We start from the raw sequence: 16051 nt of genomic DNA on the forward strand, positions 1-16051 counted from the left end.
AATCAGAGTCCAGACTGCATTGTGAACACTCAGGTATAATTTAGCTCAGGACTGAACTCGTCTGATCTCACTGAACTGGAACATGCATTCAGTCGCAGTCATCTCAGCATCCTGTGGAGATCAGATGGTTGCTAAGAAACATTACGTCACACGGTGTCAAATAAAATCATCTCCGAGGTAATGGGAACAAATGATCACCTTTCCTGCAGATTAAAAACATTTCAGCTACCATCCAGTTCCTCAAAGGAAGTGACACCACAGATTTGACGTGATCGTTAACTCAAAGTCACATTACCATGAAAAAGAGCAACGTGGCTGACCTTCTCTCTGAAAGACCAGCTATTTATTTCAGCTCTCAGCAGGGTAAAAACAACAGTAAATGTAAACTGAATGCAGCAGTGTAGGACAGTTTAAATGCACGAGAAAAGCATCTGATAGTTTGTTTGATGCCAAAGATTAGAGTCAAACTTTTGGCACGGATTAATCTGTCACTTGGTAATAAGACAAATGCAAATACAATATTTAGCCCAGTGTTTGTTCAATGTGTTAGACTGGTAAAAAAAAAATCACACTTCTGCTGTTAATGCATTTACATAACCATACTTGTGCATATTGTTGGGCTTATTCAGTTGATTTTAACATTACTTTTTGTGCATATTTTGTACAATAATTCAGTCCGAAGCAGCAGAGAGCCACTGATTTGCATGAAATCTGAAGGGAGCTGAAATGCAAAACAAAGTGGCCAAAAGCAAGAGAATATTGGATCTGAAGAAATGAGCAATACCCCAGATAACTGCGATTGTAGTGATTTATTTGTACAGCAAGGAAGCAGACTGTGCATTGCCTCAAACCAGATTGAAGGCAGATACCAGGCATTTGTGCTCGGGACAGAAACCTCAAACACTTTCACGGAGAGGACTTAACCGGAAGAACAGAGAAACAAAAAAACGGATCCCATCTGATCTGTAAAGCACTAAAATGAGAAGCATGTTTGAAGAGAAACGAAACAGAAGTTAAAGCAAATAAAACTAAATATGTTTCCAGTGCCGGGGCTCCCGGGATCACGGCGTCGCCAGAAAGACTGAGATTAGAATCCATTTACACGAGAGTCAGACACCGGGGAGAATTTAAAACTTAAACGCTTTCAGAACAGCTTCCCTTGTGATGCCATCATTCAGCCAGAAATTAAGATGTATAAAACATTAACAAAAACAGCATGTAGAAAAACGTATTACGAAAGACAGGCCAGTCCTACAGAGATGGTCATGAGAGTGTGAGGGTCCGGGAGACAAGAGGGACGGTCTTTAAAGACAGGTTTGCGTGGACGCAGTCTTGCCCCGGTCGCAGGGGGGAGTCGAGTGAAAGCCTCGCGTGCCGTCCGGACCCCTCGGGAGCCGAACCACACCTGGAGGAAGCCCATCCGCATTCTGGATCTTTCTTCCAAGCATTGGGCTTCCCACCGGGCTGCTCTCCTGACTGGCCACCTGCTTCCTCCGCTGGACCCACGGGCTTCCCAAAGGGGTCAAGCTGCTGTCCGAGGAATAGTCTGCCCATCGGCGACCCGGCTCAGGGCTCAAGCAGCCCTCGCTGGCCAGCGGAGACTTCCCTGAGTGGTGCGTCTTGCGCTGGGAGCTGGGACTGGCTCGTGGGCTGCTCCAGGGACTGGAGCGCGGAGACACCACTGGACTGAGATGATTGGGACCCGCGCTGGTGGGGCTGAGCTTGTTGCAGGAGCGTGACTTGCGAGCCAAGCGCGGCGACGTGGGATTGCTTTCGGTTTCCGAGGAGCTCGCGGCGGAGTCGTCGCCATGATACTGCAACTCCCGAACGCGGCTGTTGAGCGAGCGACTCTTGCGCAAGCCGCCGACTCCCTCGTCCCGCGGCCGGTCCTTCGGGACCTTCTTCTTGGGAGGCTTGGTGCCGATTAGAACTACCTTCAATCCCAAAGACACACCTGTGTCTCCGCCGACCGCCTCGTGGGCTTTCATCGCCGCCTCCACTTCTTCGAACTCCACGATGGCGCACTCCTCCGTTCCCAGCTGCGAGTAACGCCCACTCAGCTTCTTCAGATCAGCCGGCAAGTCCTTCCCGGGTTTGAGAACCCTTACGGAGGCAATGGCGCCGTAGTTTCCGAACGCTTTCAGCAGAAGCTCCATCAGCCGCTCCTGCTGGGTGGCCCCTGCATCGCCGTTGCCTCCGAGCGCGACTCCCAGCTCCGGCCAGCGCTTGAGTTCACTCAGCAGCAGCATGCGACTCGGCAGAGACTCGCTGGCGAACACCGGCACGGTCGTCTTGCGTCGCACCTTACGGCCCTCATCATTCAGTTCCAGCAGCTCGGAGTGACGCAAGGCGTACGCCGTGGTTCTCCAGTCCCGCGTCAAGTGCTTGACCTGAGGAGATGGAAACAGACAGCATTTAACCTTCTTCAGGTATGACCTTCAATCATGTTAAAGGGATAGTTCACCCAAAAAAGAAAATTGTGTCATTAATTACTCACCCTCATGTCAATTCATAAGACCTTCATTCATCTTTGGAACACGAATTAAGATTTTTGATGGAATCTGAGAGCTCTCTGACTGTCCCATAGACAGCAAGGATCCTTACACGATCAAGGTCTATAAACATAGCAAGGAGATCAGTAAAATAATCCATGTGACATCAGGGGTTCGTAGCTTCGTGAAATTACCCCTGGTGTCACATGGATTATTTTACTGATCTCCTTGCTATGTTTATGGACCTTGATCATGTCGAGAACAACATGAGGGTGATTTCATTTTTGGGTGTTTTGTGTGGGTTGTTAATGTGGTTGGTAACGGTTGAGTCGTATAAGTATTAGACTTATGTGTGTTCAATTTGACATTAATGCCTCGAAGAAAAGTAATTATGTTTCCATGTCAATGCACATCAAAGTACAGCTTTAATTGATGAATCTGAGTGAAAGACCAACTCGGGCCAGACTTCATTCCAGAATGAGCATCAAAAAGCAGCAGTAATTTAGTGCAGGGTACTCCAAATGATCTGACAAATGCATTTCCCCCTTATCTCGTATTGAAATGGGAAGCTAATGTGGAACATTTTGAAATGCCTGTTCCTTTTTTAATAGCCTAACAAAATCATTAACTACCATTCATCCATTCATAGGTCGATAGGTTGTGCTTCCACTAGTATTATTCTCATTCAGTTTCTTTGTAGGCATTTCAAAACCTCCTTTAATTAAGAGTTCAGAGTGATGAACCAAACCAACCCGATCACAGATGAATCACTAAAATTAATTTGAAGCAAAAAGCATAAAGAAAAACGCAAATTACAAGAGAACCAACAAATTCCTTGAAGTATTGTGAATGACAATCAGAAACAACAGCACGAAATAAAACTACTGATTTTTACTCGTTAAGAAGCATGAAGACATTAAAGCATGTTTGTGAGATTTATACAAATCGAGTGAACTGAGATCAATGGGATTCATCATTCGCAGTGCCTCATGGGAGTGGAGGGCCGCTTTACTCTCGCCAAGATTCTCATTTCCATGGTAACAGTGACTTCTCTGATTGGCTGATCTCTCATCAAGATTATGGGAAGTTCAGTACCGCAGCGGAAATGTGGCTATTAAACCGTTTCATAAAAATGTTGAAGTAATATTTTAAAAAAAAAAAAAAAAGTACAAAAGACGACTCGGCAATTTCTCTACGGACACAATGAATGAATTTTTTACTTCAAGAACCAGAGTATTGATCTCAATTAGAAATACAGTCATACACATCCAAAACGAGATCACATTTAGATTTTAAATTATGTATAAAATTATGAGATTGATGTATCGTCAACGATTTAATTTTAGAATATAGATATACATTTAAGTTTTTAAATAGAATAAACTTTTTAAAAAAATTTCTTTTTTTTTTTTCTTTTATTTGTTCTGCACAAATATCACATGGATACAGTACAAGGAGGGGAACGAAACCCAGTTGGGTTTATACAGAGTTCCACTCCACTAACATGAATAAACAAAGAATAAAAAAAAAAATTTATATACATCCTGCTTTGGACATTGTGTGTATACATACAAATATACAATTTATTTTGTTTATTTTGTTAATTTACTATATAAATATTTATTGTAAAAAAGATAGATAGATAGATAGATAGATAGATAGATAGATAGATAGATGGATAGATGGATAGATGTGTACATTGTCATTTTTTTATGTTGTAGACAAACTTGCTAACAAACTGTCAGCTTTGAGTAAAAAAAGTTAATAGATAGCAGTTTTGTGTTTTAGACCATGAAGTCTCATGGAACTGGAACATGAAGCATTTACCTTCTTGAAGGAGGTGAGCAGCTTGACGCTGACGAAGCCCAGTTTGTTGCGGCGGACGTGTTTGAGCAGGAAGGCGTCGTGCTCCAGGTTCTCATCCGACAGATAATATTCAATCTGCGCCACCAGTTTCTGGATGAGCTCTGGGTCCGGAGGCTGCCAGCTCTCCTCCTCCAGCTCCCCGCCGCTGGTCCCCGCGCCACTGAGAGAAACGCACCAAACACAAGCATGAATCCGCAGCAGGGAGCCCGTCTGTTTCCCATCGTCCCCATAAAGTCTCAGATTCCCCCACAATCCAACAGCCTGCGCGAAAGCATGAGCATCACAGCTCGCTGCCCACGAACACCAACACACGAGCAGCGCCGAGACCTCTCCATCTGACACACACACACGCTCTCCAGAGAGACAAACGCAGCTCTCCTTCCAGCAGCAAAACAAATCTAATCTTTTCTACGAGATTCCACGGCTTACCTACCCGTCTGCTGGAAATAACCTTCAGAAAACAAATTAAACTGATGACTCACTGCCTTCCAGCCCACAACCTTTAAAACCACACATCCACTCAGGACGGTCACACAAGCTCCGGAAGAGACCGGCGTTTAGAGCAGCTCTCCGACACGGCAGGGAAGCCCTTGAAGCACAGAAAGCGGCCCGTCACGATCCACCCACTGCTGCGGAGCACAATAGCAGCATCAGCCGACTCATTAGTGCTCCACAACAATGCAGACGCAGGCCTGTGGGCCGCAGACGCACAATTACTCGCATCACACTTAACGCTCGCTCGTCCTCGCAGAGGAGGAAACTGCTCAATAGGTCATGTGGGAGAGATTTAATTGCACATCAACGGCGCAGATAAGCCAGCGGGCAGTTTAGAGGCTCACTGAGGTCACTGAGGACACTAGTGAACACACCAGGGGTTTTCAAGGAAGAGCCGGGGGTTGTGTGGAAAAATTGAGAAAAACTGTTAAAAAAACGTAAATGAGTAATATTAAAAATAAGTGTCCAATAAAAAAATTGATTCAAATGTATGGGGGGGGGGGGGCTACAAGTTAAGTCCTTGGGGATCAGTGGAAAAATCTTAAGAGAAAAAGTAGAGAAATCTTAGAAAGATGTACAAAAAAATATTAAAAATGGACAAAAATAAAGTAGATTATACACAATTAAAAAAAATTAAACTGGGGCACCACAAGGAAGTGCCATCAGTTTTAGAAAAAAAAAAACTCAAGTTTAAAATAAACTAAGGGGCTTCAAGGAAGTGTTGGGGTATGTGGAAAAAAAATTTCAAAAACTAAATTTACAAAGACATTAAAATATATTAAAATACAAGCTAAAATAATTAAAGTATACAATAAAAAAATTAAAATATATTTATATTAATAAATAAGAAATAAATGTAACTGTACACTACTAAAGTGAGTAGCAAAAATCTTAGAAAATTTAAAACTTCCAAATAATGCTTTACATTGGTATATACACTATCAGTTTAAATTCATATAACTTGAGTTGTTACTTTTTTTAATTTTAGGATGTGGGTTCCTCACAGAACTATGATCTTATTTGGAGGTCTGTCATCTAAAAGATTGAAAACCCCTCATCTAGACGGATATTGGCCCTCCGTGAGACACTGGCTGTTTGTCATGTATAGGAGCATTACATCATGATGTTGGTGGACTACTGGAGGGGACAGATCTACAGGAGCTGGTGGAGCAACAGGTCTGGTGCCATTCCTACCCGAAGAGCTGCGACAGGTGTCTCACACACACACACACACATTTAGAAATGTGCGCTTTCATGCGGTCAAGCATTGTGAGCGCGGCTATTTATAGCCTTGAAGCGCGGCTGGTGTTTGTTTGGATGACGGATGGAGAAATCAATGGAAACCAGTGACTTTATTAACATGTGAGATTGCTATAAATATGAATGATTGAGTCCCTCTACCTGGATTTATCGTGTCTTCCGATCTCGTCCTCGCTGCCGCTGCCCGTCTGGAGCTCGATGGTGCTGCATGAAGGCTCCTCGTCGGGCTCCTCGTCCTCCGCAGCCTGGATGGCCACCGTGATGGTCACCGGAGCGCTGATCTCCCGCGGCTCCGCGTCCGGCTGCTCGGTGCTGGAGCTCATGGTCTGCGCCGTGAACGCCTCCTCTTCCGCGGCTCCGCTGGCGTCTGCGCTCGATGGGGAACCGGCGGCGACGCGGTACGGCGAACACAAACTTCCCAAGCGCGTGTGAAGATCAAAGGGAGCCGAGAGGACGCGCTCCACGGCGGACCAGAGCGTCCAGAATCTGCGCCACGGAGACGGAGACGGCGCGGAGCTGTCAGAGGAGGAAGAGGGGACGGGTTTGGGTTCGTCTTGAGCAGCTACTTCCTCATATGTAAGAGGCTTTGTGTGTTTGAATCGAGCTCTGGGATTGGGCCATGACGCCTCCCCAACCCACCAGCAAAACTGAAGCCAAGAGGGCGGCAGCAGGAACGCGACGCAGCGCAGGAACGCGTTCAGCACGGCGGACATCTCTTCGCGTCTCTTTCTCATTACTTAGAGAAGCCGCGAGCGTCCCCTCGACGCGTTTAAATCGGTAAACGGTGATCGCTTCACGTGAAGGCAATCAGGAGAAGATCAATCAATGCGCGACCCACTTTAGGCGCGTGCAAATTGGATAACAGGCTTTACATCAGAGGATTCACTGCTCGGAAGGACGAAAGAAACCTTCTATCATCGTTCTACAGCAAAACATAATGCTGTAAAGTCATCATGACTTCATTTTAGTCATTCCAAAAAAAAAAAAAAAAAAAAACCATGCACTAAATCCCAAATTATTCGTTTTTTAAAATTAATTATTTAGGCCTTCGTGTAAAAAAAAATAAATAAATAAAATAAAATAATATATATATATATATATATATATATATATATATATACTATATATATATATATATATATATACATACATACATACATATATATGTGTGTGTGTGTGTGTGTGTTGGCCTACATCATAGCATTGTGGGAAGGTTACTTTGGAAATGGTTACAGATTACAAGTTACCCTATTTAAAATTTAATAGTAGTGTAACTGTTTCAGTTACTTTATTACATTTTATTAGACTTTAGCAGCTTTTTTTACTTTGAGATCCTTTTGAGGATAAATACACATTTAGAATCAATTTAATAGTTATGATGATGCTGTTTTTCAAATCTTTGGATAGCTATGACAGGAAACACTGACATCTTTGAAAAAAAAAAAAAAAAAACAGTTAATAAAACATGTACACAAACTCAAATAGAAGATTAAACTTTCATCGAATAAGCAAGTGTCCAGTAATTAATCAAATCTGTTTGTGTGTAAAAATATTCAGATGTAACCCGTTTGTAATCTGAAACATTTTCATAAATTTAATTTAATTACACCTTTTTTTTCAGTAACTGTAACTGAATGTATGCACACACACACACACACACACACACACACACACACACACACACACACATAAACATAAACATAAACATAAACATACAAACACAAATATTTATCCAATGTAACAATACAAATGTATTTATATATATATATATATATGTGTGTGTGTGTGTGGTGTGTGTGTGTATGTGTGTGTGTGTGTATAGGCTATATATATAGAAAATGTATTATATTTATAATAATAAATATTTGGAGTGATATTTGGATACATATTTAGGAGGAAAAATTTTAGGCCTACATTAAATTATAAATATTGTGTGTGTGTGTGTGTGTGTGTGTGTGTGTTTCCAAATGTAAATATTAATATTTATTTATGTATTTATTTGTATTATTATTATTAAAATTGCATTTATGCGTGTGTGTGTGTGTGTGTATCTCAGTTGGCGATTGATATTAATAAGGCATCAAACTGACATCAAAAACTATATATATATTTATATATATATATAGATATATATATATATATATATATATATATATATATATATATATACATACATACATACATACAATACAAATAATATAATATATAATAATTTATAATATACATATATTTATCCAAAATATCCTAAAATAGATCTCTATAAGCAGCACATATAGGATGTGTGGAGTGCAGCAGTGCTCTGGAGTTATTTAAGGTGTGTGTGTGTGTGTGTGTGTGTGTGTGTGTGTGTGTGTGTGTGTGTGTGTGTGTGAGAGAGTGAGTCATTCGTGCCGCTGTGACTGATGTGTGTGTGCAGGTCTGAGCTCAGTCGTGAGTGACGTCACGGCCGTGTCCTGCATACTAATGATGAGCAGCACAGACTCGAGCACGCTTCGGGTTCAGTTTAAGATGCTTCTCTTCACACGAGCTGTTATTTGTAAAGCAGTGCAGCTGTGCATTATGGAAAACTCAGTAAGAAAGCCTGAAAGATTTCTGTATTGAGCAGCAGTAGTAAAGTACAGCCGTCTTCCTGCGGTTCTGATCTGTGTGACCCGTGTTCTCCAGCACCGGCTCTCTCTGCTCTGTTCACTCTGAATGCAGCTTTTCTGCAGCAGTTTTTATAGACACTGAACCATGAGGACCTTTTTGTTAATGAATGAATGCATCGCTATTGATAAAGCACACAATGCAAACATCATCATTCATGTGTCTGGATACAGAAATCTCTATCTCTGTTTTCCAGAACAAACCAATAATTAATCATACAGTGCATTACAGTTTCTTCATGAGATGCATGTGAAACCCTCGTCCATCATGAGTCCCGCAACAGATGCAGAGGAACACACAGAGTTTAACACTCGCTCATCAGACCTGCTGCTTATACTGTGTCCAGCTGTGCATCTACACAACATTCATTAAAGCCTGAGCTGAGCTGATACTGTTTTTACACGCTGTAGTGATGCCTAATCCACATTTTACACAGAATGAAGGAATTAATTGCATGTGACATGAAGAAAATGAAGCCTAAGTTAAGATGATTCTCAGTAGAAACTCATTTTATTCAAATTAAGTCCGTGTAAATTAAAGGCAGTATAGTGTAAAGTGTAATTTCTAATTGTGAAACGAGTCAGAGGGAAGCATTATTAAAAGACCTTTACAGATCCACATAAATAACCACATGTATGGAAAATTAAAACATTATAATAGCAAGGTATAAGGCATTTCTTTTGGGTTGCAATATCCCAGAAACAGTGTTTTTCTGGGGTATATCTTGAGATGGAGAAGGTAATGTTTGTGGCAGAAGCAGATGCTGTAAAAGATGATGAGCAGATGTTTGTATTTCTGAAACACATTCAGAGCATCTGCTCGGTTTGTCTGTGGATGATTTTATGCTGGATTATTCACACATTAATTTTTTTAGTTTTATTCTATTTTATTTCTTCACCAAAGATTAGTTTTAAATATTTGTAATGCTTTTTAAGCAATAACTGAATATCAATAAATTAATACTCGTATGTCAATTATGAAGAACAGTATTAAAACCGATTCACTGCACGATCACGACATGTTTTCATTCAGAAAACACTCTGCTCCACTAATAATGATTTATCAGCTTCAGTATTTTATCCGGATCAGATCCACCCTGTTTTAAAAAACAGTCCATTATGCTGCTTCATAATGCAAACTGGAATTTGTTATCATATCATATTAATATATTACACAAACATGAACACACTTTGTGTTACTGCACTTTATTTTTATTTAATTTAATTTTTTATTTTAAATATTTTATTTTATTGCATTTTATTGCATTGCATTTAATTGCATTGCTTTGCAAGGCTTCAATAAGAAAAACAATAATTAAAGAACCAAACAAGAACATGTGGGGGATACAGAAGAAAAACAAACAAATTATATATATATATATATATATATATATTATGCTTTTTATTGGAGGTAGTAATGACAATAGTTAACATAAAATCAAAAGTGAATACTAAAGTCCAAGACATCGTCTCATCAGAGTAGAAAAAGAACAGAAATATTACACAGACGGAATACAAGAAGGATGGTGAAGCCATAAGAAAGAGAGAAACAAACATTTGGGGAAACATTTCAGTTGAATTTACTTTAATAGGATCATATTGATGAATATGTTTTAATGGACTTCTATTTGTTTTATTATAAAACAAAAATTGTTTTGCGGAAGTCTCGTACTTCCGCGGGTGCCACCGGAAGTCTCCGTTACTGTTTACTAAAAGTTGGTTGCTAGGGACGCGCAGTGAAGCGCTTGCTGCTGTGGAACACTGGAGATGCGCTCGAATAAACCGCAGGACGCTCGCAATAAAGCGCGATTCCTGCCGCCTGCGGTGAGAGTCTGACTGCGCTTTACTGCAGCTCTGGAGCATCGTAGTGTCTCCGTGTGTTTGAATGCTCTCTCTCTCTCTCTCTCTCTCTCTCTCTCTCAGGTTCACAGCTACCAGCAGCATCTGGCAGCAGTGCGCTCTTTACTGCCGCACAGACTGAGCAAACCGATCAACAACGCGTCCGAGGTACACACATATAGTGCCACATTAGCTCAAAACATAGATGATATCTAGTGCAAATTGGAAAAATTGCATGCATTAACATATGTATCTTAATGCACATTTTTGGACATATATGTGTCATGCATATGTCTTTAAATATGTTAATAAACATTAATATAATTTGAGGAAATATAAATGATAGATATGTATTTAAAATATTTATTGCAAAAAAATAGGTAAACAAACATTTTTGTGTTGTTTCAATAAAGTTGCATATGTAAATAAAATAATATACACTGCTGTTTGGGATCGGAAAGATTTTTAATGTTTTTTAATGAAGTCTCTTCTCAAGGCTGCATTTATTTGATTAGAAACACAGCAAAAGCAGTAAAATTGTGAAATATTATTCTAATTTCAAACAGCTGTTTTCTGTGTGAATATCTGTTAAAGTGTAATTTATTTCTGTGATGCGCAGCTGTATTTTCAGCATCATTACTCCAGTTTTTTAGGTGTCACAGGATCTTCAGAAATCATTCTAATATGATGATTTGCTGCTCAACAAACATTTCTGATTATTATCAATGTTGAACACAGTTGTGCTGCACAATATTTTTGTGGAAACTGTGATGCATTTTATTTTTCAGGATTCACAGAACTTGTAACTTAAGTGCATTCCTGATGAATGAATATCCCTTTTTTTAAAAAAGAAAGAAATTGTACTGACCCCAAACTTTTGAACAGTAGTGTATTAAATGATATATATAAAATCATCAGTTCCAGTAAGATGAGCATTTTTTCTTTCAAACTGAAAATAACTTTAACACTGTGACTTTGTTCGTCTGTCAGCTTGATCTGAAGTTATCCAGTGACCTTCAGAAAGCACTGAATGTGGACTCATTGAAACCAAACCCATCCAAAACCGGTACAGAACTCTCTGCTGTCTGCTAATATACAATCTGAAAATACTGATCTGTGTCTGAATGGTTTCATCTGCTTTTATTATATGGCAGTGATATTTAGAGTGCTCTTTTGCCATGTGATCTTTATGTGTCTTTTATCGTTTATCTATATATATAAACAGCTGTGATGTTTTCATCTGTGTGTGTGTGTGTGTGTGTGTTGGTCAGATGCTCGTCTGCAGCTGCGCGCTCCGGTTCTGTCCTGTAACAGCCAGCTCTCGGTCTTCTCTCTTCCCGTGGCTCTTCCTGTGGGCATGGTGGTGGATCTGGGGCCCCAGGCGTACCGGGTGAAGAGGGCCACTCACAGCGCGGGGTCCATGTCCCCTCAGAGCAAAGCAGCACTCGCTCACATGCGCGGTAAGATGCTGGATCACAGGAAGACGACTCAGAGATGAGTTCTGTTTCAGTGTTATTTTAGGATCACTGAGATACTATATTAGTTTTTAATTATTTTTTATTTTAGCTTTTAATTGTTTTTTATTTCAGTTTTTAATTTTTTTATTTTAGCTTTTAAATATTTTTATTTTCGTTTTTAATTATTTTTTATTTTAGCTTTTAATTATTTTTTATTTTAGTTTTTAATTATTTTTTATTTTAGCTTTTAATTTTTTTATTTTAGCTTTTAATTATTTTTTTATTTTAGTTTTTAATGATTTTTATTTTAACTTTCAATTTTTTTTATTTTAGTTTTAATTATTTTTAATGTATTTTTTATTTTTATTTTTTTATTTTTTATTTTAGCTTTTAAATATTTTTTATTTGAGTTTTGAATTATTATTTATTTTAGCTTTTAATTATTTTTTATTTTAGTTTTTAATAATTTTTTATTTTAGTTTTTAATTATTTCTTATTTCAGTTTTTATTTTAGTTTTTAATTATTTTTTATTTTAGTTTTTAATTATTTTTTTATTTTTATAATTTCCATTTTGATTTTAGTTAGTTATTTTTATTGTTTTTGTCAGTTTTTTTTTTTTAAGTAAAAGTCTGTATATTTTTATTTTGTCATTTTTTTTTTTATTTTAGTTTATATTTAGAACATCAAGTTTAAACTAAATGAAAATGAGAAATGTTGCCTTGGAATAAAATAAGTTTAAGTTTTTATGTTTTATTTTATTACAGTTTACATTTATGTTATTTCAAGTAATTATATGGTTTTTTATGGTTGTAGTTAGTTTTGGTTTACTATAATAATCCTGGTAAACTGACCCTAACTGGATTCAATATAGTTCACCAAAAATCACACTATGAAAAACGACTCATGAAAAAAAAAAAAAAAAAATCAATGCTTGTCACACATTACAAAAAAAGTAAAGATAACGTAATTTTTAAAACTGTATTTTTTTTTTTAATTTTTTTTTTTGAGAATGTTTGATTTTTTTTTTTATTTTTTATGTTGTTTGATTAATTTTTTTTTTTTTTGTGTTGTTTTTTTATAGAGCAAAAAGAGTTTTTGTGTGCCAAAAATCATGGTTCGATTCCCAGCAAAAAAAAGAAAGAAAGAAATGTTTTCACTCTCAAATGTGCATTTCCTTGAATCAACACATCTACCAAATGCATAAATATAAATACCCTCAGAGGCTAGTATTTCAAACATAACAAAATAAATATTTTTTTACACACATTTTCACAGCATGTCAGAGTGTTGAAATTTTGCAGGCATGTTCATGACCCCAAATGAGAAATAATCACACCATTTCAGCTTAACTAGCATTTCTGACTGAAGAGTGTAATAATACGAGGCTGATGTCAGTGTCAGTCATTCTGTCACAGTTCTGTGATAACAGAGTCTGCATGAACAGCTGCGCAGATCATTATTATCACATTATTATTATCACACAGGAAGTCTGCGGGACAGTTCCGTCCCATGTTTCCCGTCTGCCTTCGGCTTCAGAGATGACATCACTTCCTGCCCGGAGAGACTAGATCTGGATCGGTTTCCTGTTCATTTAAAAAACACCTAGCAACCACTCAGAACACCCTAGCAACTGCATAGAAATGTGCACGCAAATATGAGAACACATGCTTTTTAAAAAACTGTTTAACACTGTATTTAAGCAGTGTTTTAAAAATTAGTTTTTCATAAAAATGTGAGTATTATAAAAAGTATTTTGCACTTAACACTATATTTAAACATTTTAACGTTTTTTTTTTTTTTTTTTTACAAAAATGTGTTATTAACAGTATTGTATTATATATATATATTTATTTTTATAATTTATAATTAATTATATATAAATGAAATGATATTGTATTTGAATTGAATATAATATTATATTTTTTTTTTTTTTATGTTTTTTTGTTTTTTTTTTTTTTTTGTCTGAGTTCCACCAGCAGGTGGCAGGAGAGTCTTCCTCAAGGCAGGGTCATTCAGCAGACGCTGTGTAGTTAGATGTGTGTTTGGCAGCTGGTTAAGACAGTGACTGGTGATCTGATCTGTGGTCTGTGTCCTGCAGGCGCGGGTTGACGGATGTCCCTCATCTGGACGCGGCCGAGAATCTGCGTCTCCTCAACATGCAGCACAACCTCATCTCACACCTGCAGGACCTGCTTCACCTGCGGCGCCTCGTGTTCCTCGATCTCTATGACAACCGCGTGATTGACATGTCTGGAGTCTCCTCCCTCACCTCGCTGCGTGTGCTGCTGCTCGGGAAGAACAGGTGAGTGTGTGTGTGTGTGTGTGTGTGTGTGCTTGCGCGAGCGCGTGCGCATGTGTGTGTGTGTGTGTGTTTGTGTGTCTGTCTGTGTGAGTGTGTGTGTGTGTGTGTGTGTGCAATGCTGGGTCACAAACACACACTCTCTCGTCTGGTTGTAGATGTGTAATCTCACAGGAATGCTCACACCCTGCTCTTAAAACCAACACGACTCCAATTAAACTGTCAGCGTTTGATATCTGAACTAAAGCTTGTATGTTTTATTGAATAAGTTGCATTCTCATGTTTGGAAACGTCCAGATCACATTCCCAAAAGAAAAACATCAAGCCCATTTCGAAGCCCATTAAATCTTTTTTGCATTGTGACATTATTTCCACAACATTTTCAGCTACACTTTACTTGAAGACTTCATTATAATGCATTATAAAGTTCTTCATAAGGTACATTATAATGCAATATATCTTTTCATTAATAATTGTTACTAAAGTTAAAATGCATTACAATATTTGCAGATTCTTTGCATCTGTGATTGATTGATTGTCATGTTTTAATTCATCTTACTTTCTAAAGGTGTAACAATAGTGGTTACAATTATTCATGAGGTCATACAACGCATTATAAGGTGCATTAGAAGACATAATTAAATGCATAATTGTTGTGAAAAGAATGACACAATGCAAAACAGATTTAATGCGCATGATGTTTTTCTTTTGGGAATATGATCCGGACGTTTCCAAACATCAAAATGCAAACAGGCTTGATTTCTGCATTATATAATTTCTCATGTTGGGGTGAAATCTGAGCCGTCACGTTCTCCTGAAGACGCCTCGTCTCTGTGTGAAGCTTTCTCATGCTGAATGCACAGGATCTCATTACTCTGTCAGTGTTTCTCTGAGTCCGCGAGGGATTCATCGTAACGGATCTCTGCTCTCAGAGCCGCTTCTGTGCTGCCGTCTCGAGGGAGTCGCACACAAACCCAGTGACTTCTCTCCTGTTCACACGACTCCATTCAGTCATTCTGAGTGTGTTTTCTGTTCATACCGCTGCATTTAATGCATCAATCAGTGATCAATGAATGTTTGTCCTAGAATCCAGAGGATCTGTGATGTGGATGGCCTCACTAAACTTGACGTTCTGGACTTACATAGTAATCAGGTACAGATTCTCAGGCAATATTGCATATGATTTTATTATTATCAGACACTGACAGCTGCTGCCTAGTGTCTTAATAAAGGTACAAATTCAGTGTGATGCGGTAGATGTGTCTAATGAACTATTCTCTACCAGTGAAAGTGAAATAACATGCAAATAAAATGGAAATTTTTTAAATGCATGTAATAGATCATCTTATGAACATTTCGTCCATGCATATGTTATTTAAAAAAAATTGACATTATAATGTTTAATCAAAACATCATAACTGGATCGTCCTCTCTGTGGTGATGTATATAGGATTTTTTCAATCAAATTAGTGTGCTTAAACTCCGCCCCTGCATCTTATGAGCCACGCCCACATCTCAGCATCCAATCAACAACCAAAGCACAGAACCAAGTCCCGCCCTACATTTATTCTTCACTTACACTCAAATGTGTCACGATATGAAAAAATAGATCTGCCACTACTTCCGTTTCATCATGACTTTAACATGAGTATTAATTTTTAACCCATCAAATGTCAAAGCTGTGCAAATTTTTTCAG

The 16051-nt window shown here is 38.4% G+C and overlaps 2 protein-coding genes across 4 annotated transcripts in view; one reads left to right on the forward strand and one right to left on the reverse strand.

The window, feature by feature from the left end:
• Window positions 1-794: 794 nt before the first annotated feature.
• Window positions 795-6885, reverse strand: LOC109046452 (la-related protein 6-like). Of its 2 annotated transcripts, XM_042775769.1 has the most exons (4): window positions 6753-6885; window positions 6255-6629; window positions 4320-4518; window positions 795-2390 (listed from the first exon to the last, which is right to left on the reverse strand). In XM_042775769.1, exons 1-4 carry the CDS (start codon window positions 6845-6847, stop codon window positions 1305-1307), a joined length of 1755 nt encoding a protein of 584 aa, XP_042631703.1. In that variant the 5' UTR covers window positions 6848-6885; the 3' UTR covers window positions 795-1304. The 2 variants fall into 2 exon arrangements, with proteins under 2 accessions (XP_042631703.1, XP_042631702.1); XM_042775768.1 differs by having other exon boundaries at window positions 6255-6875.
• Window positions 6886-10426: 3541 nt separating this feature from the next.
• Window positions 10427-16051, forward strand: part of LOC109046853 (leucine-rich repeat-containing protein 49) — a 25393-nt gene continuing 19768 nt past the window's right edge. The window contains exons 1-7 of one of the 2 annotated variants that reach the window (XM_042775771.1): window positions 10427-10582; window positions 10682-10765; window positions 11588-11663; window positions 11869-12057; window positions 13540-13633; window positions 14154-14357; window positions 15441-15507. In XM_042775771.1, the coding sequence (XP_042631705.1) occupies window positions 10526-10582; window positions 10682-10765; window positions 11588-11663; window positions 11869-12057; window positions 13540-13633; window positions 14154-14357; window positions 15441-15507 (771 nt within the window). In that variant the 5' untranslated portion in view covers window positions 10427-10525. The remainder of the gene's footprint in view (window positions 10583-10681; window positions 10766-11587; window positions 11664-11868; window positions 12058-13539; window positions 13634-14153; window positions 14358-15440; window positions 15508-16051) is intronic. The other variant, XM_042775772.1, reaches the window with a different exon arrangement.

The sequence above is a fragment of the Cyprinus carpio genome, chromosome A18 (assembly GCF_018340385.1).
Source record: "Cyprinus carpio isolate SPL01 chromosome A18, ASM1834038v1, whole genome shotgun sequence".
Classification (NCBI taxonomy): Eukaryota; Metazoa; Chordata; class Actinopteri; order Cypriniformes; family Cyprinidae; genus Cyprinus; species Cyprinus carpio.